This window comes from Acipenser ruthenus, chromosome 17 (genome assembly GCF_902713425.1).
Source record: "Acipenser ruthenus chromosome 17, fAciRut3.2 maternal haplotype, whole genome shotgun sequence".
Classification (NCBI taxonomy): Eukaryota; Metazoa; Chordata; class Actinopteri; order Acipenseriformes; family Acipenseridae; genus Acipenser; species Acipenser ruthenus.
This window is the reverse complement of record NC_081205.1, coordinates 20,868,810-20,896,388: the sequence shown is the minus strand read 5'-3', so window position 1 is coordinate 20,896,388 and position 27,579 is coordinate 20,868,810. Positions and strand designations below refer to the sequence as shown.

At 37.4% G+C, this 27,579-nt stretch overlaps 2 protein-coding genes and 1 pseudogene across 2 annotated transcripts; 2 read left to right on the top strand and 1 right to left on the bottom strand.

The window, feature by feature from the left end:
• The first annotated feature begins 1,374 nt into the window (after nt 1–1,374).
• Nucleotides 1,375–6,747, top strand: LOC117423111 (signal recognition particle receptor subunit beta-like). Its single transcript, XM_034038550.2, has 7 exons — nt 1,375–1,599; nt 2,588–2,682; nt 3,175–3,270; nt 3,537–3,619; nt 3,937–4,073; nt 4,439–4,493; nt 5,208–6,747. Exons 1-7 carry the CDS (start codon nt 1,485–1,487, stop codon nt 5,422–5,424), a joined length of 798 nt encoding a protein of 265 aa, XP_033894441.1. The 5' UTR covers nt 1,375–1,484; the 3' UTR covers nt 5,425–6,747.
• Nucleotides 6,251–8,112, top strand: LOC117423662 (nucleotidyltransferase MB21D2-like; annotated as a pseudogene).
• A 497-nt stretch (nt 8,113–8,609) lies between these two features.
• LOC117423387 (serotransferrin-2) lies at nt 8,610–19,913 on the bottom strand. The gene is made up of 17 exons (XM_034039060.3): nt 19,593–19,913; nt 18,292–18,443; nt 17,864–17,966; nt 16,873–17,067; nt 16,263–16,395; nt 15,148–15,203; nt 14,522–14,685; nt 14,204–14,360; nt 13,813–13,985; nt 13,358–13,454; nt 12,804–12,833; nt 12,047–12,205; nt 11,633–11,789; nt 10,844–10,908; nt 10,036–10,226; nt 9,391–9,577; nt 8,610–8,816 (listed from the first exon to the last, which is right to left on the bottom strand). The coding sequence occupies exons 1-17, from the start codon at nt 19,633–19,635 to the stop codon at nt 8,773–8,775; spliced, it is 2,106 nt and encodes a 701-aa protein (XP_033894951.3). The 5' UTR covers nt 19,636–19,913; the 3' UTR covers nt 8,610–8,772.
• Nucleotides 19,914–27,579: the final 7,666 nt, after the last annotated feature.

Below are 27,579 nucleotides of genomic sequence, written 5' to 3'. Positions count from 1 at the left end.
ATTGGGTTACATTGGTGCTGTGTATTTAAGTATGTCATCTTTCAGTGAACAAAAATCACATACCAAATGACTCTCTAATATAAGAGTTTAATTTAAGGACATGTTTTTTCTTGTCTTGTAAGATTAACAGTATGAATTTATTTTCAGGGTTCATTTGCATTGTGTTGTAAAGACCTTGATAAACACAGCCCTATGTATTCAGGTGTACCCCTAACAATAAGGCCCAATAGCCAAGTATGAAGGCCATTTGAGATGTTACAGTGCCCCATTCTGGAGAGCTACAGAACTGCATGTCTTCAGGCCAATACATTTTCTCCAAACTGGACTAGGCTTTGTTATAGCAGGATAACCTGATTTGTAATCCTAAGGTAAATTAACTTATTGGCGATTGGTTATTGATGTATTGGTTGTTGGTGTATCTATGGGTGAAACTTGAAACTTAACTTTGAACCATCTCTGGTGTTTTTCTCGATACCATGTTTGCCCCACAACATCAGACTGAATTCCTTAAGATTTTATTGAGCGATGACCCTTCATATAAATGTGGGATTTTTATTTGTCAGGTGAGTTCAGACCAAATAAACGCTACTATCTCTGAAATAATTCAGCTAGTGCTGTGTTCTAGATGAGCCCAGGATATTATAGGTAGATAGTAGAATAGTCTTGTCACAAACTTACTGAGAGACATTGTCACTGCGTTTTAACAGCCTTTCTGTCCTGTTTGTTCAATACTAATTATTTTTCATTTGCTCTTTTCAGATTCGCATTGTATGCAATCAGCTGCACTGCTGAGTATTCATTCTCTTGGCTGTGCTTCTTCGTTTCCATGGCTACCAGACCTGTGACCTGATCAAAGAAGTGTCAGGGGATTGTCTGTTTTCTGGTAAGCTGACTCTTGCATCTGTTTTTCAAAATTAAAGCAGAACTTTTCCTTGAAGATTCTGATCAATGTGAATTAAAGATTGTTTAATGAGAAGCTTGGTTTCTTCTCACCCAAACTAAGCTGTATTAATAACAGTCAAAGCTGTTATAATAGTAGAAAACACTAGTGGAGGCTTTGAGTACATTGTTGATGCTCATAACATCGATAATATATATATATATATATATATATATATATATATATATATATATATATATATATATATATATAGATAGATAGATAGATAGATAGATAGATAGATAGATAGATAGTTTACTCCTGAATGTGTCTAAGACTTTTGCACAGCAGTGTATCTATATATATATATATATATATATATATATATATATATATATATATATATATATTGACCACTGGCCTTGTATAACAAATAGTTTAACTAAATTATGTCTGTGTCTATTACAATCACATCCTTGCCGGTGCAGAGTACAGAATGGCCTTGCGCATGCGCCTTGTCTGAAATCCACGTGTCCTTCCTGTAGTGAGACAGTCCACGTAAACTCCAGGCGGAAAGACTCGAGTATTAAGAGAAAGACAGAAAATGGAAGCAGCTGTATTTCAGCCTTTCCTGGATTCTATTCAGAAAGAATTACAGGCACAGGACCCCGCTGTTCTCGCGGTGCTCGTCGCACTGGTGGTGGTCATAATCTCCATAAGTAAGTAAATAAACGGAAAAAAGTCATTGACAGGCAAGCATAGGCCTGAGGTAAATCCTGGGCTGCATAGTTAAGTGCACCCAGGTCGCGTCGGTACCGATCAAATACAACAACGTTTCTGAAACATTGACGCTAGCTTAAGCAAACTAACGTTACGTAAATAAAATGAGGCTATTGTATACGACAAGTGGAATAAATCTGTTTTGGGGATTTCAAATCCTCCCGTGAATAATACAGATTGTGAACCTTACACAGAAATCAATTGTATTAATACGTACGATATGGAAGGGGATGTGAATAACACACATTAGTTTAATTATTATAATAAAATACATACATTTGGGTATTCGATTAGAATAACCCGTTGTGATTTTTGTTTCTCAGTAGTCTTTATTATGTTTTAAACATAATAAAGTATTGTATAGTGTTTGTTAATTATGAGTATCTATTTATTCTATATCTACGTCCGAAATACTGCATTTTGTAATCAAAGGAAATGCAATTAGGTTAAAAAAAAAACAAAAAAACAAACAAACAGCTGTTGTATTTCGCTCTGGCCCGTTTGAATGTACTGAAGTTAGACAAAGAATCAGGATGGAAAAAAATCTGCAACTGTTTAACAGCTAAAACAATTAAAAAGATCTGATTAAACAAAGTATCAGTTCAATTAAGGGTCTAGTTAAGTAATTGATAGCTCAATTGGAATGACACTCAGTAGACACACAGGTTGAGAAGCACCGAGTTAGATCCCACAGAATCACTTCTTATGGTAGCTTTCTACAACAATGTATGAAGTTAGCATGCAAGTTTGTAATATTGCTATGGAAAACGTACATCACACCTATAACCTTATCAAATGGCATTTGAACTATTCCACAGCAGTATGGCATATTCTTTGCAGTGCGTGACTAGTCCCCCGTACTTCAAAGGTTGCTGATATCTGTGCAGGCCAGCTGTTGCTGAATTTGATATTTATTTATTGTTGCAGTTTTCATGAAGATTGTTTGGGGTAGAAAAACCACCAGGAGTGCAGTGCTGTTGGTTGGACTCTGTGATTCTGGAAAAACTCTCATCTTCAGCAGAGTATGTTTCTTTGCTTCCCCCATGGGGTTCTCTTGAGAAATGCATACATCATTTATTATCAGGCAGCATGTATTTATAGTACTAATACTATAGGACTGTTGTTGTTTTTTTCTCCGTTTCTAGGTTATAGTCTTACAAGTTTTTTGCTTTTGTTTTTTTTTAATTCACTAATCTTGTGATTAAAATGCCTTATTATAAGATACCAGTATTCTACACAAGTATACCATTTACTGTTTTGTTGAAAAGAGAAAAACACCCTTTAATGATACAAAACTAGAAATAAACAGAATAATACCTGTTTATAGTCACTGAATTAAGGTTCTGAATTTTTTTTTTTTTTAAGTTTTGTAACTTTACTTTTTTCCCTTATAATTACACTTTGGAGTAAATCACTTGGTGAATTTCATCCTTTGTGTTGCGTTAGCCAAATGAGAAAGTTAGCCCTGCAAACAGAGTTGTTGATTATGTTTTGATCATTATTTCTTTTTCCAGTTACTGTCGGGAAAATTTAAGAAGACCCAGACCTCCATTACTGACAGCTCTGCCATATACAATGTTAAAAGTGAAAAGGTGACAAGTCAAACAAAGGTAGTTGTGCTTTAATCAAAAACATTTCCTGCGACAACAACACAAGAATAATAACTTATAAATATAGAAGTGGGCTGGAAAGTGGTTTATAGGTTTAAATTGTAATCTCAGTGTGCTGACTTCTACACCATTATATAGCATAAGTACATTTAAGACAGGATGCCTGTCCAAATCTTGATATTTGTTTATCAAAACATACATATGTATCCACTTAGTATACAGACATTTGCTAAAACACTTTCCTTGCTTTTTTTCATTGCTTTCAGGGTCGTGGTTTTACACTGATTGATCTTCCTGGTCATGAGAGTCTGCGGCCTCAGTTTGTGGAGAGGTTCAAGTCTGCTGCCAGGTGATGTGTTAGTGGGGTTGGCAAAGTAGATGGCAATTGATTTGGCTATGGGTTTATGCCACAAAGTTGCGGCTCTGTAACAGTTAGCACAACCAGCTAAGCGATTTATTAGACCAAGAGTAGAACTTACCACCTTCCCATTTACAAACTGTGCAGATTTGCTGTACCTAAGAGCATCTCCGCTGCAGGGAATAAAAAGGCTCCAATTAGGATAAGCTTGTGATGAACATATCAGTTTTATGTTTAATTTCCCCTCTGTCTGACTTTGGAAACTGTTCTCATTTCAGTATAGCTGATTAGATTGTATTGCTCCGCAGGGCTGTTGTGTTTGTCGTGGACAGCGCTGTGTTTCAGAAGGAACTGCGAGACGTGGCCGAGTTCCTGTACTCCCTCCTCACCGATGCTGAAATTGTGAAGAATGCCCCAGCTCTGATGGTCACCTGCAACAAACAAGGTAACACACTTGAATGATGCTTAGGGGTTGGTTTGACAAAGTTGTACCCCACCGGGACACAGATGGATTTTTATAGCAAAATGTACCTGGGTGCCCACCTGGATTGGAACAGCTTCTTTTGTAGTATTTCGTGCTAGTCACATGAAAAGTTGGTTGAATGCAGACCAGGGTGATTCCTCAGTGCTGTACAATGCTCTAAAAAATTCTAGTGTGGCTTACCATGATGGTATAATATGATCAAATCAACACCAGAAATGCTAAGAATCTAGAGAAATAACAAAATACATTACATGTGATTACATATAAAAATAAAATACCCAAGCAAAGGTGCACACAAAGTTAAATTACCCTGTCTTATCTTTCAGATATCACAATGGCAAAGTCTGCTAAAGTTATTCAACAGCAATTGGAAAAGGAACTGTGAGTATTAAATTTAATCTCAATTTAGGTTCTTAAATGACATTGAGGTGTAGTCTCTTATTTTAACTAATGTATGCTGTGTTGCTTGCATTGGCCTAACTTGTTATATTATAATATATTTAATGGATAATGGTATTGCTGTGGTGTGTTACATGGTAATAATGGAACTCTTGAGTCAAAAAGCCTTAGAGGTCAAGGGCATTATTTGAATGCAGGAGTCCCATTATTACCATGGAACACGCCACAGCAGTACCATTATCACTGTTATACTACAACTTTTATATCAGATGAAAGTGGTGTAAGATCTACTTTCGAGCGAGGTACCTACTAACACAAACCCTTAAAGAAAAACAAAAAAGGCAAACGAAATGACAGAAAGAAAAACAGCCTGAAAGATGTACTGCATACCATGATCAACTGAGGACAGAGAAAATGTCAATGAGGAACAAGAAGATACAAACTCAGCCTGGAAAACACACATGTAAATAATTAAACAATAGCCTACCTAACTGCTATGTATGAGGTCTGGCAAATTCATCATACTTCCCCAGTGGAGCTTGAAACAGTTGTGACTAGTTTTATACAGTGTTTCTACAAGAAAGATGGTGAGGAAAGCTTTATTCTCTCAGAGACATAGTAGACATATTGTTCTTGCATTTGTGAATGACTTACATGAGCTTGTGTTGTTATTCATTGTGTTCTTTGGCTTCACAGCAACACCCTGCGAGTGACCCGCTCAGCAGCTCTGAGCACTCAGGACGGTTCTACTGCTGGAGGCACTGTGTACCTGGGCAAGAAGGGCAAAGATTTTGAATTCTCTCAGCTACCCATGAAGGTGGAGTTTGTGGAGTGCAGTGCCAAAGGGTACAAGGCAGAGGATGGAGAGGCTGACATTGAGCAGCTTGAGAAGTGCCTGGCTAGGATTTCATGAGCTGACTACATGGTGCGCCTCACATCAACAGGGTTACAGATAGAGCTGGCTATTGGTCTCCCTCTATCCGAATGCATGCTCTTGACATCACAAAGCAGCAATAGAAAATAATGGCTTAACATTGTACACCCCAAGCCACAATAAGTATGGCTTCAGATGATAAGTGTCCTGCTGAACATATTTTATGGATGGGCAAAGGATATTTTATTCTCTCTTGCTTTTTTTTCTATCTTGTCCTGCAACTACTCAGCAAAACTATTACAGTAAACAGATAAATAAACCTTTATTATTTATCTTTTAGAACTGTATATACCAAAAGAAACAACCAATAAAATCATCAGTGTTAACTTGTATTTGTCTGGTGAATGAGCTGTTTGTCTGGATTTGTTTTGAGGCTTATTCTTAATTTGATTTGCATTTGGGGTTTTCTTTGCCTTTAAAACAACACAACATGAATTTATTTTTGAGCATGTGCAACAGTAGACATAATGCATTGTTGTGTATGGACAAGTTGCAACATAAGACATTTGACCCGTGCCAAATGTGAACAGGGTAGACTATAAATGAAATGTATGTGTTTTTAGAAGATGTGCAGTGCAGCCTCCCTTAAACCCGGCAGCATGTAACTTCAAGGTGTTGAATACAAGACAGTGAAATGCCATTTGACATTACATTGTGTAAATAGGAAATTATTACTAGTTTAATGTATGCCAATACCTTTTACAAGGAGGTACATCCTCCACACTTATATGTTTTATTCACTGTCTGACCCGTTTGGCATGTTACGTGTGTCAAATCTCTATGAAAACTGAACCCAGTCCTTTCAATGGATCTCAACTCTGCCTTTATCAGTGGGTAGAGAATGTGAGCAAGGACAGCTGTGGCTGTCGTAGAAGGTATTAGTCTTAGCAAAAAACAAACCTGTTTAAAACAAAGACAGTTAAGCTGATGATCTGTTCTGAAAAATAATTTATTTTTTATTTTTACTTCTGTTAAAATCAATAAAGCTCATTCAGTAACTGCTGGTGGTAAATGGGGAAGAGGGATAGCTTGCAGAGCTGTCCACAAAGATTAATCAAAGATGTTATGATCATTTCCATGAAGACCCATTTTATATGATCCCTTGAGCTTGTGTTATTAGCAGGTTTGACTTGTACGGTTGCCTTACTCAAAGAGATCCAGTATCTAACTCCTTCAAGAGAAAAGCTTGTAAGTTAGGATTGGATATTTTATTACTATGGATAGAGGTCTTTTTTTGCTCAGAAATTTCTTAACTGCTGTTTTTTGTTTTTTATGCAATAAAGTGTAATTTATTTAAATCTAGTACTTCTGCTTTTCATTTTGCGATATTCTGACTTCATTTTTCATTAATATTCCAGGCCTTATTGACACCAACCCTTTTAAAAATATCGCTCATTTAAAAAAAAAAAAAAAAAGTATTATAATTGCAGTATGTTGCCACCAGGCTGCACCAAACTCTTGTTAAAATTCAGTTTGAATGAAGATGGACAACTAGATTAAATGATATTTCATGCCAGCAGAAACATTTTACCAGTATTCAGAACTAAAAATACTAAATGCAACAGAAATAGGGCAATTGGATCAGTCTGTTTAAGTATTGATAAGCTGTACTTTATTTTAACCTAGACAAGCTCCTGGTTCAGAAGCTTCCTGTTGCTAATGAGTACCTGCTCCTTTCTGGAGGAGTTCAGGAGGGGGTGGTGGACATGGATCTGGATGAGCTCAATGTCTACGCCAGAGGCACCAACTATGACATGGATTCCACGCTGCTGGTCCCGGCACTGAAACTCCATGACCGCAATCAGCCGGTCACCTTGGACATGCAGCACTTTGCCCTGTGCCACTCCTGGCTGAGCCTCAGGCTTTTTGACGAAGGGACCATTAACAAATGCAAAGACTGCTGCACTATCGTTGATCACATCAACGGCGCCTCCAACTATTTCTTCTCGCCCACCAGTGTGGCGGATTGGTTTTATGAGTCCATCAGCGTGGTCTTGGTGGCGATTCAGAAGAAGCCTCAGCGGGAGATGCCCAAGGTGGAGAAGAATGGGACAGTAATATCTGTTATTCTGGGGGTGGGCAGCAGCCACATGCTCTGTGACATTGTACCAGTTGTGCCTTTCAAAGGCTGGCCAGCAGTGGCCCAGAGCTGGCTGATGGAAAACCATTTCTGGGATGGCAAGATAACAGGAGGAAGTGATCAGAGGGTTTTATCTGGTGCCTGCTTGCTCTTTTAAAGGTCTGAAGGAGAATGAATGGAGGCTGTCCTTTGCAAGGAGTGAGGTGCAGCTAAAAAAGTGCATCTCAGGTAGTCTAATGCAAGCCTATCAAGCCTGCAAGGCCATCATCATTAAACTGTTATCCAGACCCAAAGCCATTAGCCCTTACCACCTTAGGAGCATGATGCTCTGGGCTTATGACAGGCTTCCAACCCATTACCTCTCCCAGGAAGACTACTCGGCTCATTTCTTACTCGGACTTATAGACGACCTCCAACACTGCCTAGTAAACAAGATGTGCCCAAACTATTTCATCCCGCATTGCAACATGCTGGAGCACCTCTCCGATGAGTCTGTGGTGCTGCACGCTCGCAAGCTGTCGTCAGTGCGTATGTTTGTTTCGCTGTTCCGTTACTGTTCTATAGTTTTCTATTGGGTCGAGCAGTAGTACATACCTTGATGGCTGGAGCGAGCCGTGTCAGTTGTTGGATAGCAGTGTAACAAGTGCCTAAATTCATACTATATATATGCAACCTTAAATAAAAGTCAGAAAACTACATGCACATTTAGCCGCTACAGATGTGTTGAGTATGGCAGTGAAAATGCTAGTGCTTTTTGCCAGGGGGAGGGTACAGCAAATACAAATATTTCCCAAATGAACGTGAGACCTGACAATGTTGACTGTGGGGGATCAATTTCTTGCTTGGGTTTGAACTCCTATTGTACATTTATATTCTTAATTTCACAGTATGTACCATTAAACAAGAAAATGGGTCTTTATTACAACATAGTTATTTCACATACTGTTCTCTTGGAAGTATCTTGGAATCTTGGAAACTACTTGACTGATTGAACAACATTCAATTCCCTACTTTTATATGATATCTGAACCTGATGAACACCATCAAAATCATTGGGCGGAAAATAAAACAAAAAGGTGCAGTATCCAGTCTGAAAAGTATTTTATTTATTTTCTTTTGACAACATTTGGAAGACTCATGATCTATGCCCATCCCCCCTCCACCTTTGTTAGTCTAGATAGACGATTACATGAATAGAATTCAACAGCACAGGTCCTGAAGAAGTTCTCAGATGTTTTTTTTTTTTTTTAAGCTTGCTGGCACTTGTGGAATGTGCATGCTTGCTGGAGTTCTGCAATAAAAAGAACACATTTTGTAGAATCTCCCTTTTTACTTCATGACAAGGTGTTTGCTGACATCTTTGATACATTTGACTAGATCCTTAATTTCCTTACAGTACTTTAATTCTAAAGCATTAGAAAAACATTAGAAAGCTATTGCACCAATTATAATTTGGTGTGATTTTCTTAAGACACACCCACACATGCGTGCACACGCAGTTTCTTTTGTTTGGCAAGTTTTGCATTGTATTTTTTAATTATATTTATTAATATTAATAAGGGCATCAGGATTAAAATAGACCGCTTTTGTTAATGCTATTTAGAATGCTTTCTTTAGCTCAGTACTTTAAAACAGTCTACTACTGTATGTCTTGGTATAGGTCAAGTTACAGTGCATATGTTTACTGTGGTTTCTTGGCTCATTTAGTGCCCGTCTGTGCCTTCATGAAAAATATTTTTAACCCCAAATAAATACATATACTTAAATGGTTCTACAGTATTTAAACCCTTCATCATTAAAGACTGCAGCTTTTTACTACAACATCCTGGATGTCTTTAGACTAACATTGCTCAGGTGTTACTTACCTGATGCCATGCATGCTGCAAGTCCTGTTACAGAGTCATAATATTCCTTTCCAAGAAAGCCTTCGGCAGTTGTTCTTGGAGCGACCTCTGCCAGACACTTAGTGGAGTCCTTGAAAAGAAGGTCCTTGGTTTCCGACTTGAACAGCTTAAACGTATCTGCATCAGTTTGAGAAGAACCAAACTCTCTCTGTAGGTACAAATAGAAGGGAGTTATGAGAATCTCTTGATAAGAGATGTATCAAGGTGTACAGTATCAATGAATCATGTCATTTTTTCAAACAATAAATTACAGTGTGAAAACAGTCAACAGTGTATATCGACCTTTACATGTTTGAATGGCATTGATCTTTGATGTAAGGTTACACTGGAATATACAGATTTTTATAAAATTGCAATTGCATTGCACTGGTATCTGATTGCAGCTAGATCATTGGAGTGTAATTGACCTACAGTACTGGGTGTGATTAGATACCAGGAAGCAGCACCAACTTTTAATAGACAGTGTTGTGTCTGAAATATCTGCATGCCGCCAAAGTAAGTGTATAAAAGCAAGCATAAAACAAAAATGGGGATGATTCATGATGTCGCTTTAAAATTTTTAGTTATCAGTATTTTAATGTCTTGATTTTAATGGGCTTTACAAACCTGTTGCTCCTTCAGTAATCTGACGACCACATCTCTGCTTTCAGGACGAGTCATGACTGCATGTGCTGGGACTTGAGCAAGGTTGCATTTCATATAGTCGCTGGGGGGAGCAGTATCTGTTGCACCATTGTAACACAGCAGCTTGAAGTCAGAGGGCTTATAGTCCATGGCCCATTTAGGAATATTTCCTCCTAAAAAAAGATTGGAAAAAGGTTTAATTAGTTTAAAATTCTGATCAATAAAAACCCAGCATTCATATGTATGCAGTATCTATGTGAGGATCGGCATAGTTGGCAATTTAATATTTAATGAGCCTAAAATGGAGTGATGGGATAGCACTCATTGAAATCTGTGTTATGAAATTAACTTAAAAAAACAGTGCTGTAGGTGGGGTAATGATACTTGGTTGCTTTGGTTTCGGAAGGTGCTATATAAATGACATTGTGTAGCTCCTCATTTTCTCCTGTATCCCCAGTCAATTTTCCTCCCTGACCCTCAGGAACACCATGGCCAGTGTTTCCAGTGGGCCCACAACCCAGACTGGCAAGTCGGTGCAACCAGGATTCAAACCAGTTAGCTCGATTGCATGACACACCCTGCGCTACACATGGTAAATCCTTTACTACATGAGCCACTGAAAAAAAATGAATTCCAAACCGAATTCCAAACTGGGTGTGTAAATGCTACATTCTGCAGTATTGTTATAGCGGAGATATGACTATTTCTTGTGACTGGTCCCCATATTAGGTATTCAATTGCAGAATGAATACATCAAAGATTGAATTGATGTGCAGTATTGTTACAGTACCTTCAGTATTGTCAAACACAGTTGTGTGTTTAACAAAGGCAACATCTCCACCTTCGATCAGACACCTATACAAAGAAACAAAAGGGGTTGACACTAAGTTTAAAGCCATGCTGAATGTCTGCATTATAAATAATCTTGAGTTTAGTTAAAAGTTGTATTTGAATTAACAGTGCCAGGTCTACAGTGGTATTTTAATTATCCTACTAAAATTGAACATGATTGTGGGACACTTTTAAAGTTATTTTAAGATATGTAAATATTTCAAATATAACACTATAAATAAACTGCATTACTACAACACATAAAGGGACTAGGTACCAGGAAGTTGCAACAACTTTATCTACATTTTGAGATATCTGCATATTCTAAATTAAAGCACACAATACAAGCAAAAGAACCAAAAAACCTTCAACAGCATAAAAACAGGGACCTGTGCTAATATGTTTGGTACTAATATGAGGCAAGATGGATTTTAAACCCTTGATGCTGATGAAATGCCTGCTGATGAATCCAGTATACAACATTATATCACAATAAATATGTAAAACATCTGCAGTATTTATCTTTAAATGGTAATTACTGATTTCAGTTTAAATCAGAAAAAAATAAAAAAAACACGAGAGCCTAGGCATTTTTATTATAGTACAGATTATGACCAGTACAGTACTTGAAACAAATCACTAATTTCAAACAACGTCCCGCCCCAAATGCTTTGGATTCTTTGGAGACCACTGCACTCCGGGGCTAATCTTTTTGCACTCTAGTGAGAAGTATATGGTGTAAACCTACCTGAGTGCCCCAGCATATCCATAGTATGACTCAGAGTCATTTTCTAAGCATTTGGAATCGTCACCTCCAATAGTAACCCTTTTATCTCCAGCGCACAGGGAGCACAAGCTGGAGGTTTTGTTTGCTCCGGGAACGCAGCTCTGGCTGAAGAATTTAGCTGTTTAAAGAAAAAGTGACAATTCAGTATACAGTGCTAGAGTACTGCTTTTACTAACTGGCTATTAGAAATGATGGCATGCAAATTAACAGCTTTCTATAACCTAGTGTATTTAGAATGCAGAATAAAAGCATGTTTGCAATGAGCTTTCACAGTCGACATATGAGATCTAGGTATACAGCGAAAGGAAGTGAACAGCAGGTAACATGTAAGTATTTTGCAGGGACAACTCATTAAGAAGTACAGACGGTACTTACAGAAGTCACAGTCATTGATAACGGTTTTCTTGAGAATTCCCATTGGAATGTTCCACCCTGCAGTCCGTCCTAAACCTGTGTGGCAGGATTTTACACCTTTTAGGGTGGCCCAGGTGAGTGGCGAGTCTTTCTTCACAACTGCCACAGCATAGTAGGAACCTAAACAAAAACAAGAGGTGCTTAGGTGCCAGGACTGTTGAGAAGACGAAGAACACACAAACAGGTTGTATTTAAGAATTCATTTAAGAATTCATAAATGTAGATACTAGAGTTAGGTGTCAAAAGTAATGGCAGCTGCATGGTCTGTTAAGAAATGATGACGCAAAAACAATATTTTTATGTACGGATATTTGTTTTTGTATAAGTTAAATTTAGAGCTATGTTTTGACAGAAATGGATCAAAATAGTTTTGTTTTTGTTCTTACGTAAAAATGACTTTTCCTTACATGCTTAAGTTTCTTTTTCACATTATCAACAGAAAACTGTGCTGTTTACATTTATTTTGCAATTCTTAATACATTGTATATTTTGCCAATTAACCCTTCCCGATCAGTTAACTGCAGACAGTTTGCATGTTTACAGAAAACATGCATGGCATCCTAGGTTAGGCATGTAGGTTGACTGATGAACAGGTTCTACTGTAATTCCCTCTCTTTGATTCCTATACAGTAGTGAGCATGAATCTGGTTTGTACTGTTTACATTATAATAGATCTGAAACAAGATACATAAAAAAAGAAAAAAAAAGCTAGTTTTACCTTTTGCTGGTGATGACGATAAGCATGCAGCTGTGGATTGAGAGAAAAGTTAAGATTCGCTTTTTGCTGTTTACCCTTCCATAGCCTCCTAAGCATATAGTAATCCCCTATGTTCATCTCTGGCTCATTAGTACTGTGCATAACATTATTCAATCAGAACTAAGACTAACAGTCTATGATTGGGTTCCTGTGGAAGTGCAATGTTTTCACATAATGAAGATACCTTGGTGAATTTGTACTATAAGCTATGCATTCACCATGGAATACCAGTTAAAATACCTTTTTAAAAGAGTCCATATACAAGGATACAAGTGTCACTATGCTTTTATAATTATGATTATTTTGTTTTGAACTGGAATAAAATAAATAAATAAATAAAAAGTCATAGGGCAGCACAGCTGTGACACTAAGGTCCCAATTTTGAAGAGCAACACATTTCTTTGCAGCAGGTTTTATACTGTTGGTATAGATGTATTTATTTACAGACAAATTGAGAACCACTGCATTCATTTTAAAACAGAGCCCTAAGCGGTTGTAGTGGCACTGGTCCTTGCCTGCATCGTAGTTCTCTGCCATGACGGGCACAAGGCCGCATTTCCCGGCTGTGTAGACGTAGCCTCCATCCATGGTGACAGCATCAGCTTCCTTTTTCTGCGAGAGACAAATTGAAATTCAACTCCAGCCACTGCTGTAAACACAAAGCTATTAGTATCCTTAAAAAGTAGAGTAAAATTGCCTACATCCAAAACGTCAAACGACAACTAAAACAAAATTCTTGTGCTAAAGAATGTACACCATAATAAGATAAGGAGGCCTTTCCTTTTAAACGGGTCTATAAGATGGGAATTTTACGGGTGATGACTGAAATATGTACTACCTTTAATAGAACTACCACAGTTCATAGTTGCATAATTAGACTTGTCTATTGCCTCATTCTGTGTCCCATGTGATTACCCTCCTATAAATATTGACTTGCTTACTGGCATGATAAGATGTAGGCAGTATTTACCATGATCTTTTCAATACAGTCATCAGCAGACACCCCAGATATGCACTTAATTTTTCCTTTATCACACTCAGCCACAGTGCATGTGTTGATGGACCATGCGTCACACTTTTCTCTTTCTTTCTTGCCAACCACACACCATTTCACTGGATCTGTGGGGGTGCTGGTGGGTTCCTCTGAACGAAAAAAAAAAAAAGATTTCGACAATGAAGTATGCAAGGCTTTTGGTGGGTTTGAAAAGACTACAACGACACAGTATAATTACAGACAAAAATCAGCAGAATTGATGCTATGGTGACATGTTTAATGAGCATAGACATACTGAAGCTCAGTCTTAGTGCAGTCTGGTTAAAGCGTGTCTGGGGATTGTGTCTCTGCTAAGATCTCTACTTACTTTTCTTGAGGGCTTGAATTATGTGCATGTACTCCGCTCCCAGGTACAGATAGGCATTCATGTTGTCAGGGGCAAGCACCAACCTCTTTGTAGAATCTTTGAACATCAGGTTCTTGCCTCCATAATCAGAAGACTTGAAGAGGTTGGGGAATGTGCTCTGAGAATGGGCAACAGAAAACAGAAAGTGTTCCTTTGAAAAAGGGACTTTTTCACGATGGGCAAGACAACAGATCTGTAGCATTATATAATTTATGCAACTCTTGACAATAGTGTCTGTTTCTCTGAGTCAAGCACTGTTTGTATGTGGAGGAACAATACCTTTGCAGCTTCAAGGTACTGCCAAATTTTATGCGCCAAGTTTTTATCGCTCCTGGTAACAACAGCATGCCCAGGGACTCTGGCCAGACTGCAGGACAGGTAATCACTAAGTTCTTTTCTAGAGCCATCTTTACACAGCAACTCATAAACACTTGGGTCAGCATCTAAAAGGAAGAAAAGACTGTGTTTAATAAAAAGCAATATTGTGGGTTTTACTTGACTTTTATTCTATTTATTTACAAGGCTTATGACAAAGTTTTACCTTTTACATGAAATGATAGATACATAGGATTTAACTTTAATTTTAGCGCTAGTACTGAAACACCCAAATAAATAATTGCTAACACTATAAAGTGCAAAAAACAAAATCAGTAATATTTATCAAGGATGTTACTTGGTTTGTTATTTAGATCAAAGGCTGCTTTAATTGGTAGAATTTCTTCTACTTCAAACGTGTGTTAATAATTGTTTGTTAAACATGGTCCACTGTTTCTACCTGCCAGGTTTCATACTGTTTTGGCACTCAAGTGGTTTTTGTATAACCTGGTAGCCGAACACTGTAACTGCACTAATGCATTTTAAAGACAAGTTTTGTGGGTTTTACTGAGGGGCGATTTTATGCTTACCTTTGACTGTAAGGTGTTTGACAAAGGCAACATCACCTTTGCCATCCTTCAGGCATCTGAACAAAGTAGAGGAAATGAGAGCATCATGAATTAACAGAACAGAAATCATTGTGAAATTGTTTTTTCTGGGTTCTGGGCCTGGGCTGGTGAAATGAGTTCTGTGATTCAGCCCATCACAAAAAAACAACAACATGATTTAGCACAATTGGTACAAGACACAAGCATTCTCCGCAAAAGAGGATACACTTTAGAAGGGAATGTAAGAGGGTGTAAGATCCTACAGGACTGGCTAGCAGGGTTATGTGCCAATACACTCACTGCACATACAGGTGAAATGCCAGCCCTGTGGACAAACATATGGGATTTCCATCTCCAGTGCTGTTATAAAACATGGCTTTGGACCTGATTACTTTCCTAATGCTAATTTAATAAGGAACTTTAGCTTTAACACTGCCCAAAAAAGCCTGGGTTACACAGTTGTAAATACATAATAATAGCTGTCATGAAAAAGAAGATAAATAATTGTTTTGCTGTTCAGATTTTTCCTGACACAATAAATTTACTTCCTGCGTTACAGGTTATAGGCCTTTACACTTTATACTACACAAAAGAACGGAGGCAGGATCAGATGGGGGCCCTTTATTTGTAACACAGGAAGTGAATGGAGAGTGGTCACCGAGTACTACCATGAAAAATATTTAGCGTACAGTAAATGGGCTTCACCTCAAATGGAAAAATGAAGTTAAAACAAACAAAAAAGCAAACCAGTAGTGGGGAAAGTGGTTCCCCTGAGGGACATTTCAGCAATGATCAAAGCTGGTGGTTTACTGGTTTGCAGCTGATTGTGCTGGTCTGGGAGACTTGGTGCTGGTTGAGGAGCTGTTTAATCTGGTCCAAATTAAAACAGATTCATTAAAAATCTCCTCGCTGCAAAGTATGTTTGTGGTCTGCATTCTGAAACAGTATTTGCTCTGAAACTTGCCTGGGATTTGAGATACCTGCTGGGAGCCTGGTAAGAGGCCAGTAAATATCTGTTCTGATTCAAACGGTGTCATTTCAGCACCTTGAATACAAAACATTATTTAATATGAGATTAGTAATGAAGGAGAACTTACTTGAAAGCCCCTTCATAATCGTAGTAAGGTTCCATGTGTGAACGGGCACAGTTGGCACACAGCTCACACAGCTTTGGGTACACGTCCTTGGCTGCTCCTGGTACACAGCTTGCAGAAAAGAACCTGGAGACGGCTGTGAGGGAGAAAACCATTTTAATTTGGGTCCTATTCACAGAGCTGTTTTTAAAATCAGTGTAATAAAAAGTGAATCATCAATCCAAACCTAACTATCAATCCAAACTACTGTACGTGAATCATGCATTTTGTACCTGTGTAAAAATGTTGGTCTTTATATATATATATATATATATATATATATATATATATATATATATATATATATATATATCAAGCCTAACATTTATATATATATATAGATATATCAAGCCTAACATTTATATATATATATATATATATATATATATATATATATATATATATATATTACACCCATATACAAACTATATGATATTTTATTTAACATTGTGTAGTCAAATAAACTATAAAATGATATTGCAAAAGTCTACCAGAAGCCATAATACTAGTACAGTGTTAGACTTCGAAAGTATGTGGAAAACTACTGAAGTGGATGAAGTTGTATTGCCCTTACCACTTTCAATTTGTTCTTTCTCTGGCCCTTCCCACTTTAGGATCCCCTCAGACACCAGAGTCCCAATTGGGATGTTCCAGCCTGCAGACTTGCCCAGTCCAGTGTGACAGGACTTCTTTCCTTTTAGCTCACTGAAAGAAAAGCCACTGCCCTTCTTGACAACAGCCACGGCATAGTAGCAAGTATCAGAACTAGCTATGGGGACAAAAAAATGTCAGCCATTAGAATTTCAGATTTGCTTTGGTCTAAAGTAGACCATATAAAGTGATTGTAGCTGACAAAATACTTCAATACATTTTACATCTCTTCAATTTTATTAATTTTATTGAAAAACATTCACTTTAAAACATGATATCTGATACTAGGTTAGAGTTCTCTGTTTGCAGTGCATGCTTTCATGTTGTCTTGCACTTCCTAAGTGAAATCATCCCAACCCTTTCAGGACCTTCTTCCAAGTCAGTAACCAACCAACTGCTTCCTCCAATGACAGACATGCTTTGCAGCCAGTTATCAGCTTTTACCCCGAAAACACAGCTGGGGTGAAATGACAGGAAGTGAAGCAGTAACAGACCTGGAAGGAACTTTCATTCACCAAATGTAATCCCAAATGCTATAACATCGTTTTTTGTCTTTCAAAACTACACATTTGAGACTATATAGTAAATGAAAGTGCACAACAGGAAAGATGTATGAAATAATTGTGTTAGCTACAACACATTGTAATCCCCTGTTGAGAACTGTATGGACCTATCTATCTATCAATCAGTTGCCCAAAGCACTCCTCAGCAGTGCCAGTCATGTGACTATCCACAGCCAATAAAGCCACCAGATGGCCTAACCAAGGACGTGAGTGAACAGAGTGGAGTGTTGTTAGGCATCTCTGGTATAATATAATGCAATATTTTACAGTGTGGTGTATTATTTTTGTTTTGGCTATCCCTTAGAGAATATCACTGTGATATTTGCAGTCTGTAAAATCAGATTATCATACTTTCACCATAGTCCTCAGCAATGATTGGGTGAAGGTCATGATTTGCAAGGCTAGCTTCATAAATATCCCCACCATCCAGTGTTATTGCATCTGCCATCCCAGCCTAAAAAAAAAAAAAGAAGAACATGTGCTCCTACATATTACATATTTTACACTTGTTTGGGTCTCTGGCGTTATTGACAGGAGGTTCACCCAGATTTTAGTCCTATTTTAATTCTTAAACAGTTTTAGATACACCACTCTTTAGATTAAGATCCAAATGTTGGTTGCTGGCACCAAGTTCCAGACCAGGAAGAATGAGCTTCAGTTGTAAGCTATTTAAAACAACATGAAGAAAGAAAAAACTGTCCTAACAATGATTTGTTATAATCAGACATGCTCTGACCCACACCTCCAGTCATTATGTTAATACTGAAAGTCACACTTACCTTTATTGCTTCAATGCACTGCATTGTATCGCTTTTCTCCAGACAGGTAAAGTGGCCCGTAGCTGTCTTCAGGGCTTCACATTTCCTCTGCTCCTGTGGGGACTTGTTGCACCATCTGACAGAATCGGCAGCTGGTGCTGCAAACGAATAAGCTGCAGGAAAACATTACACAATAGTTAATAATTCTACAATAGAAATATTGCAGTCATGGCAAACAAGGAATTTGACCAAGTGCCTAAACATTTTTTTAACCAAATGACATCATTTGACTGAACACATTTTATTAACCAGACATTCATTGTAAAGGTTGCAGCACAGGATAGCACCTCCATTTGGTCAATTTAAAAGTATTAAAAACAGAAAAACTGAAATATACATAATAATCAATCATTTAGCTTATACCATAAGTAAAAAATAAATAAAAATAATACAATTATTTGTTAAGTAAAAAGTGGCATATACTTTAAATGAATCTTTATTTTCTAAACAACTTCTGGTAGCATGTACAAGTTTCTTCCACTCTAGTCTAGCATTCAGTTCGAAAATCATATTTATTGTATTTACCAACGTTCCCTCGAAACAAATATTGCCACAACTGAGAAATTTAAAATGTGTTTAGCAAGACTATTAAAAGCATATAATATGTGCATTTATAATAACGCATATTGATGGAATAATAGTCGATCAAAGATTAGTAAACAGTTATGAACCCAAATACTACGAACAGCCGCGCAATAATGTATGTTCTATAAAGAGTGGGGTTGTGGATAATACTTATAATAACAATGAGCTTTGTGAGGACCAGGTTTTCTGAACTACTTGTGTTTTCTGATTAACAGTGGGTACCCTGTTTAGACAGCTAGTTTAAACTTTCTATTGTAAAATGCCACGCACAAATTATCAAGTTATTTTATTTCATATTCATCATTTAACATGTACGATAATCAGCAGCCTAGTAAGTACCAGCTTCAAATGTAATGTATTAGATTATTGAATGTAACAGCTTCACTTGGATAAATATGATTATTATTATTATTATTATTATTATTATTATTATTATTATTATTATTATTATTATTATTATTATTATAATTTTGCGACAAGCATATTTACACATTTACTCAACTATTGAATCTTAACGTATTCTGCTGTGAACTTTAGAAACTTTGAACACAGAAACGTAATGCTAGTCGATTAGATTTTAAAAAAAAAATCTTTATTTTTGGTCGTTTTATGATTAAATGATTAGGTTATGGGAAAACAATATATAAAAGCAAACTGTGAAAACAGATATTGGTTACCTGTTAGTCCCAATAGCAGTAGCGCCTGGAAGAGAGGGTTCATGATGGTTCTGCGTTCTGCGGAGAGCTGCAGGGTAGTTGATGTCTCTGAAAGAGTAGGTGCTGAACTTGCCTCACAAACTTCTCCTCGAGTTTGTGCATACAGTGCTGTTGGGACCCTGCTTTTTATAGGGAGCGGGGCTAGCTGAGTTCGCAAAAAAAATTTAAAAAAAAACTCTTATTGTTTACCCAGGACCTTGTCCAGACTTACCAAATACCGTCAGAGATCAACGGGGTTCTGCAAGTAAAAGGGAGGGGATACTGTGTGATTGATTCATGACTGTCTGTTGGTATTTTTGTATGTAATTTCTATTTCTATTTTTTTACTACAGTGGTAATGTTTATAGCATTGTAATGACAATTATTAGTTTTAATATCTCTAAGATAACGATTTTAATATATTATAAGGGTTGGGTGGGTATTTATTAAGGGAATTAATTTTAGTTATATTTTTATGTTGACAACAGTATGTATTGGTACTTGGTAGCTGCTATATTTATAATTATAAAACAGTATATGGGATTTTGGTTTCCATGAACTAATCTGTTAATGCTGTTGTATTTATTGTAATGTGCTGTTTGTATGTGTTGGTTGTATATGAATTATTATTATAATTCATTATTATGAGGCTGTGTGGTCCAGTGGTTAAAAAAAGGACTTGTAACTAGAAAGTCCCCGGTTCAAATCCCGGCTCAGCCACTGACTCATTGTGTGATCCTGAGCAAGTCACTTAATCTCCTTGTGCTCTGTCTTTTGGGTGAGACGTAATTGTAAGTGACTCTGCTGCTGATGCATAGTTCACACACCCGAGTCTCTGTAAGTCGCCTTGGATAAAGGCGTCTGCTAAATAAACTAATATTATTATTATTATTATTGGTTTCTTATGAGCCCAGGGAATCCCGATGTGAAATAGCTTATAGCTAAGTCTGGGTACAATACATCTTGTGACTTGTCATGAATGATAAAAATTGTACACTGTCCCTGTTAAATAAAACATTAAAAAAAAATGCCCAGGCTCCACGTTAAGTGTCTATCAGGGTACTGTTTTATCGCAGCTAACCATTTCAGGTCCCTTGCCAGGCAACATTTTGCGTAACTATTCTGCAAAATCACGTGGTGTGACTGGCTAAAGTATTTGTTACGATGCCAAATTTCCGATCGTTTTATAGATGTAAAGGGGAAACAGCACGGTAAATGTGCTGTTTCCCCATCTCTCAGGGCTTTACAATGCTTACATACAATATGCTTTACCATGCGTTCACTGAGCTTTATTACACGTTACTGTGTTTCTACATTGGTAAACATATCAAGTAAAGAGCGTTTTGACTAAAGAGCCCAAAGGATGACCAGCGAGTGCTTAAAGAGCCATACAAAAATAAAATAATAAAATAAAAGGCAGACTTTTCAGAAGAACAGAGAGAGAGAGAGAGAGAGAGAGAGAGAGAGAGAGAGAGAGAGAGAGAGAGTTCAACCAGACTGCACAAGAGACAGTTTTTAAAGCACGTTAATCTTGCTTCTACCAATGAGGTGTCCTTGCAGACTTTTTAATCCCATCAATATACTTGAAAGGGATACATCAGCTCTAAAAAGAAGCCCAGAGAGCTACAGTTACTGTATCAGCTGTGCAGCCCAGGTCTAGTCCAGTGCTTTTCTACCACAGTTCCTACTTTTAACCATGTATTAATTATCACATGTTACCTTCAAGCAACTTGCTATTTTGTATTATTTAGTATAACATGACCCATAAATTAGTTTCTGACTTCTTTGTTAAGGTGTAGCTGAGGAGTTTTTTTTTTATTTATTTTTTTTAATTATCTTCTAGGTGATGCAAAACTTTTGGCCAGAGCTGTATGTGCACATGACAATACTATAAATATTTGCTTGATTGCATGTTCCCGTAATAGAACATAATGTTTACACAGTTTGTCCTTTTGCCATGTAATTATTACCCAACAACCACACGATGGTATTAATCCACATGCCTATCCTGCAGTTGTACGGTAGAGTATGCATACCTCCAATACATTATTTCTTAGGTAGCGGCCAAACTTACTGTACTTTACTATGGTATACAATATGCAATACCATAGTATTCTATAGTTAACTATAGTGTTTTGATCATTAATTATTTCAAAGTCGAGTGTCTTCTCAACCACACACTTTTCACTCCCTCTGTAATTAACTTAGTTGATACAATGATTGACCTCTCAAACTGGGCAACTTTTGTAACTAATCAAAGTCTACTTCAAACTGGATCCCTATCACAAGTTAGCCATTATTGGCAAGAGCGAAAAGGTACAAGAAATTAAACTGGCACACACCAGTGGGTTAAGTGGATGGGGTGAGTATAATCACGTGTGTTTAGGCTGTATATTGTTTAAGATATTACTTTTCCATTCCAGATTTCTATCAATTACCAGCACATTTCAACTTTGTGTGAGTATACAAGTTTATTTTTTTACACACGAAAAGCCTTGCATATTTTCCTCGGTTTTACTACTGCAGTAGAACCCCAGAGTTACAAACAACAAATGAACTGACCGGTCTACCGAACACCCCACTTTCAACCGGAACTATCACTCAACCATGCATGCCATGCAATCAGATAGGCGCTGCTATAAGTGGCATGCTGGTCATGGAGGCTGCATGACTGAGCAAGCTGCGTCAATGCATTTTGTTTAAAATAAAATAAAAACAAGCACTATGTTAACCCATTGTTTTTTTGTTACAGTTCCAATTTCAATGATAACGTCAATTTAGCCTTTACCCATTTATAGTACAGTTTTAAAGACTTTAATTCCCAAGGTGCTCGTAACTCGGAGGTTCTACTGTACTGTCACAAAAAAAATACTTTCCATGTTCCACTGTAAAATCCCACCATATTTGGGTTCACACTGCATTCTGGTATTTGTAGTCCTGTAACCCTGAAAGAAGAGAGACAGGTAAAAGACAACTGAATGCTTTGGATTTGAGTTAAAAAAAAAAAAAACTGAACTGTCCCAGTGAATGATCACTAAGAGACATGGTCAACCTAGGGAAAAAAAAATAACTTACAATAGGCACATTTCCTTAGTTGTTGGATTCTAGTTGTCTTACATGAACAGGTTTTTATTCCGATTGCCTGTGCACCTAAAGTTCTAAAACAGATGGCTTCATTACACAAAAGGTAAAAATCACATTTTTGTATAATTGCTATTTATAAATGAATTCACCGACCTCTAATATTTATCTGACAATCTTAGCTTTACAATCCTAAATCAAGGTGACAGTCCCAACTGAAATCAATTCAATCTCAAACTGTTGCTGATGGAAAAGGATTACTCTGACTTGAAATTGCTTTAAAAGTCAGACCCAGTAGAAGATGGAAACTTGTCATTATTACATTGGTATATTTATTTATAGCAGAAAAAAGAACAAACCACAATACATTTATATAGCATGTCACACATACAACTGCAAACTACAACAGCAAAATCTTAAAATCAATTCTATACTGCACAGGGAGCCAGTGTAAAGAGGCAAAACAGGGGTAATATGTTCACTTTTCCTGGTTTAGTCAGAATTCTAGCGTCGGTATTCTGAACAAGCTGCAAGCGGGATACCACACGATTTGGGACACCAGAAAAAAGTGCATTACAATAATCAATTCTAGATAAAAACAAAGGCATGCATTAGTCTCTCGGCATCAGATACGGAAATAATTGATTTAAGTTTGGCTATATTTCTCAAATGGTAATAAGTTTTGATGACAGACTGCAAGGGTCGAGCTCATGTAATCCCACATTTCCTTTTAGTTGGTTCTGTGATCCCAGTAGCATAACCTCTGTTTTATCTGAATTCAACATTAGAAAATTCTGTGACATCCAACGCTTGATGTCTGTAAGGCAAGTAGCTAATAACACCCAGGCAGAAGAAATTCCTGGCTTTGGGGACAAATATGGCTGGGTATCATCAGCATAGCAATGGAAGTTCACTCCGTGACTGCGGATAATGTCACCTAACGGTATATAATGAAAACAGCAAGGGACCTAGAATGGTGCCCTGTGGAACACCACAGACAACTTCCGATAATGCAGATTTTACCTCCCCAATACAATAGAGATTAACTGAAACCTATCAGAAAGATAAGATTTGACCCAGGATAGGACAAGGTCAGACAGTCCTACTGTGCTTTCAAGACAATTCAGTAGGATGGAATGGTCTACAGTATCAAAAGCAGCACTTAGATCAAGAAGAATTAATACTGATGGAAAGCCCGAGTCAGAGCTTATCAGCAAATCATTAACAACTCTGACTGGCCGTCTAGTTCTATGTGCAGCACGAAAACCAGACTGAAACTTTTCGAAAATAGCATTAAGAGTTAAAACATTTTGTAATTTAATTGCAACAACTCTCTCTAGAACCTTATCTAAGAATGGTAGGTTGGAGATTAGCCTATAGTTATTGAGGACTTTAGGGTCCAGATTGTGTTTAAGCATCAGGATCTGGATAAGTGGAGCGCCAGTCCAACTGTGCATACCACGTGCATACATCTAAGTCACATTTACATTTTTTCACATAGCTAAAGATCTGTTTATCCAAACGTACTAAAACTTGGTACTGGCACTGTTTACCACAAGTTATTAAGAGTTTCAGAATCTAGGAGCATATGGAAGTGTCTATCCATATATACATACATGTCACTTACACATTTCATATACTGTGCAGTTGGTGTGTAGGTCATAGTGATCCGCTTTGTTTATGAGATTGATAGCTCTACGTGTTAAACATGTATGGTCCACCGCTCCTTTTTCTATGAATATGAAGAGTGGCTGCGTGCAAACTCTTTATCCTTGCAGGTTTTGATGTGAAACAGATGTCGCCCTGCCAAATAAAGCCTGTCTGTACTAAAATTCCTTATCAACTGATAACCTCTTCTATCAGAAAAAATTGCCCCTGATCTGTTCTGTCTTCTTAAGCTGGTTTTAAAAAGTGCTGAGCCATAGGTTTCAGATTCAGAACTTTAACATAATTAGTGTTTAAACAAATACTGAGGACTATTAATTTGATCAAAAAACATGTGTTGGATCTAAATACAGCCGTTGTTTAAATCATTAAAAGAAGGGGACAAAAGCAACATCTCTAACAGGCTTTGTGAGTCTCTTAAATGCATTTCAGTCTTTCAAAGTAAATACAAGTACATGTTTGGTCCTAATTTAGAATTAAATGCTGGCGGATCAATTGAATACACCCCACCGAATGAATGATAAGGACACATTTACATGTAGACTACACAGAAAATAAAGGAAAGTAAAAACCTTTTGTACAGCCTACATAACCACACAATACGTTAAAACAGTTTCTGGACCGGTTTAAAGTTTGTGTTTAGTTTACCTATATGTAAGAAGCTGCTGTGTTGTTCACTGTACTAGCTTGCGTGTCTGCTGGGGAGTCTGCAATTGCAATGCAAATAAAACATGACCGTATATTTTATAACAGAAATTCACACAAAGCTAGTTTGTATTTTCCAAAATTTTGCAATGCCTCAATAAACAACTCTGAGGTGACGGATGTTGGATTGGTTCCTAGTTTAGGTTCATTGCAGCGAACCGGGATAGTAGGAGGGGGAAATAACCAAATGTAATAAATACCTATCTGCCAAAAATTCTGATGGGCTTACCGGTACTTCACACAGGAAATGCAACATCGCATTACTGTCTCGCACATAGCTGTGAAGTGACAAGGAAACATTGATGAAATCTGTCAGGGATAGACATGACACAAAAAAGGCTACCTTTACCCAAACAACACTGTGAATGCAACAGAAGCAAAACATTTGCATACTGCAGTGTTGTTAAAAGTCATATACTTTGAATTATAGGACCAAAAATCTCAAACAGATGTCTCCAAACATTCTTGAACTTCTACTTGAGTTTACCAATGTGTGTTTTTTTTTTTGGGGGGGGGGGGGGGGGTCACAAGAACGAGATGTACATGGAGGTTCAGAAGGTAATACTTATGAACATAGTTGAGTAAACTTATATTCTGACACTGTTGTGAAGTTACAAATTACATTTAGAATACACATTAGCATCTTCCGTCACATCCCACTTTCAAATAAGTGTAAATCATTTAGACATTCTAGAAAGCTAAATCTACCCAGCGACACTGCAATACTAACCATTTCCAAGGGGTTTGGGGAAACACACGTCAAGGTGGACCCGAAGCAGCTGAATGTCACTGTTTTTGGGAAAGGGCCCCCCGCACTTCTGTCCCTACTTACCACCAACATCACCAGGGAGGAACCTGATTTGCCAAGGAGAGCCCCCATCCAGGCACTGGCCAGGCCCAACCTTGCTTAGCTTTAGGTCTGACAAGATCTTCTAGGTGGTACAGTATGGCTGCAGAGATAACAGTGATTGACTCGAACAATGGAAACAAGTCTCTCATTGGAGCAGTTACTTGCCAAACTAAGTGTATCATTGTTTTTTTTTTTTATTATTCTGAAAAACAAAATTGACAATTTCAGAGAATGGGAAGAATTAAAAAAATAAACACAGTATCCCAATTATTGTGCAATGGTCTACATTAGAGAACCATATAATCTTTTAAGCATATTCGTTATTTAAACTCCTGCCGCTATGACCATATATAAAATATTATTAACTGTAGATCTATCATGTTTAAAATAACTAAATATATTTCCCTTTGGCATGTGTATTTTCTCTTCATAGTGCAAGGGAAGGGGTTGAGTCAGTGGTTTAGCAAGCCATGAAGTTTATTGAGTAATGTGTCTGCTTCCACTCATATCAGTTAAACACCTGATATGCTTCCCCTCAGGAGACGGGACCAGTGATAATTAATGATCTGCCCCGTATCCCTTAGTCTAAAGTTACTGTGCCCTATGGTCTAAAATATAAATCTAATTTACTGACAATTGTTTAGATGTCAAGCCATCTAAGGTCACATGTCAAAGTAAATGGTAGTGTTAGATTTTGCCCGAACATGGTAAATATGCACCTCAAATAGTTTGTAAGATATTAGCAATTGAAATTGTGCAAACAGATTAATGAAAACGTACCAGCAAAAAGCTATTGTGAGGAGAAACTCGGAGGAGTAACAGCGATTAGTGCCTACAGCCATAACTTCACTGAATATCAGGGTTTAGAAAGTACAGTATCTGCAAGAAAAGGAAGAATAACTAATCTGAATGTTTCATTCTACCACACAATTGGGTACAATTGTTAGTCTTCACTGAGTCTGAATGGTTAAGCATAACAAGGGGGTGCTCAGGTCAGGATTCAGGAGTGCAGGGCTACATGGGGAAGGTGTCATGACACGTGTTGGCACCTTGCCTGACTGTAGCTACCCCCCTTTCATCAGAACTAACTTCGCAAGCACCCCCCCCCCCCAAAAAATAAAAGCCATATAACCACAAGCAATCAATCAGAACAACGATGCAAAAATTTTGTGCAGGTCAACTTGAGTAGCAATCAAATACATAGTCTGTTAAAGATGACGCAAGTCTGTATATTCATGTTTTTACTTTGGATAAAGAGACAGTCTGTACCAGACAAGGAGAAAAACCCTGTGACCTTTTGAAACATTTTCTGATTTGTACAGAGAGCTGTCGACTGGAGCCAGGCCCTTTCCTTCCCAGAAGCATACCCTAGGGAAAGTACCTTTCAAAGCCCCCCAGGAGAGGGGGGGGGGGGGTCTGCACAAAAGAGCTCTGTTAGGAACAAAATCCCAAGATTTCGTAAGTGACAGATTTTTTAAAATTAAAACATTTTCTATTGACAATAAACCTTACACAGCAAGGTAAAATAGAATTACTCAATTGACACTGGAACGAAGTTGCATGAGATTTCAACACAAAACGTATTTTCCAGTGGCAATGCCAGATTTTGGTTGAAAGATAGCATTGTTTGTAGATGTTTAAAGTTTTGCTTCCTTGTATAAGTTAGTG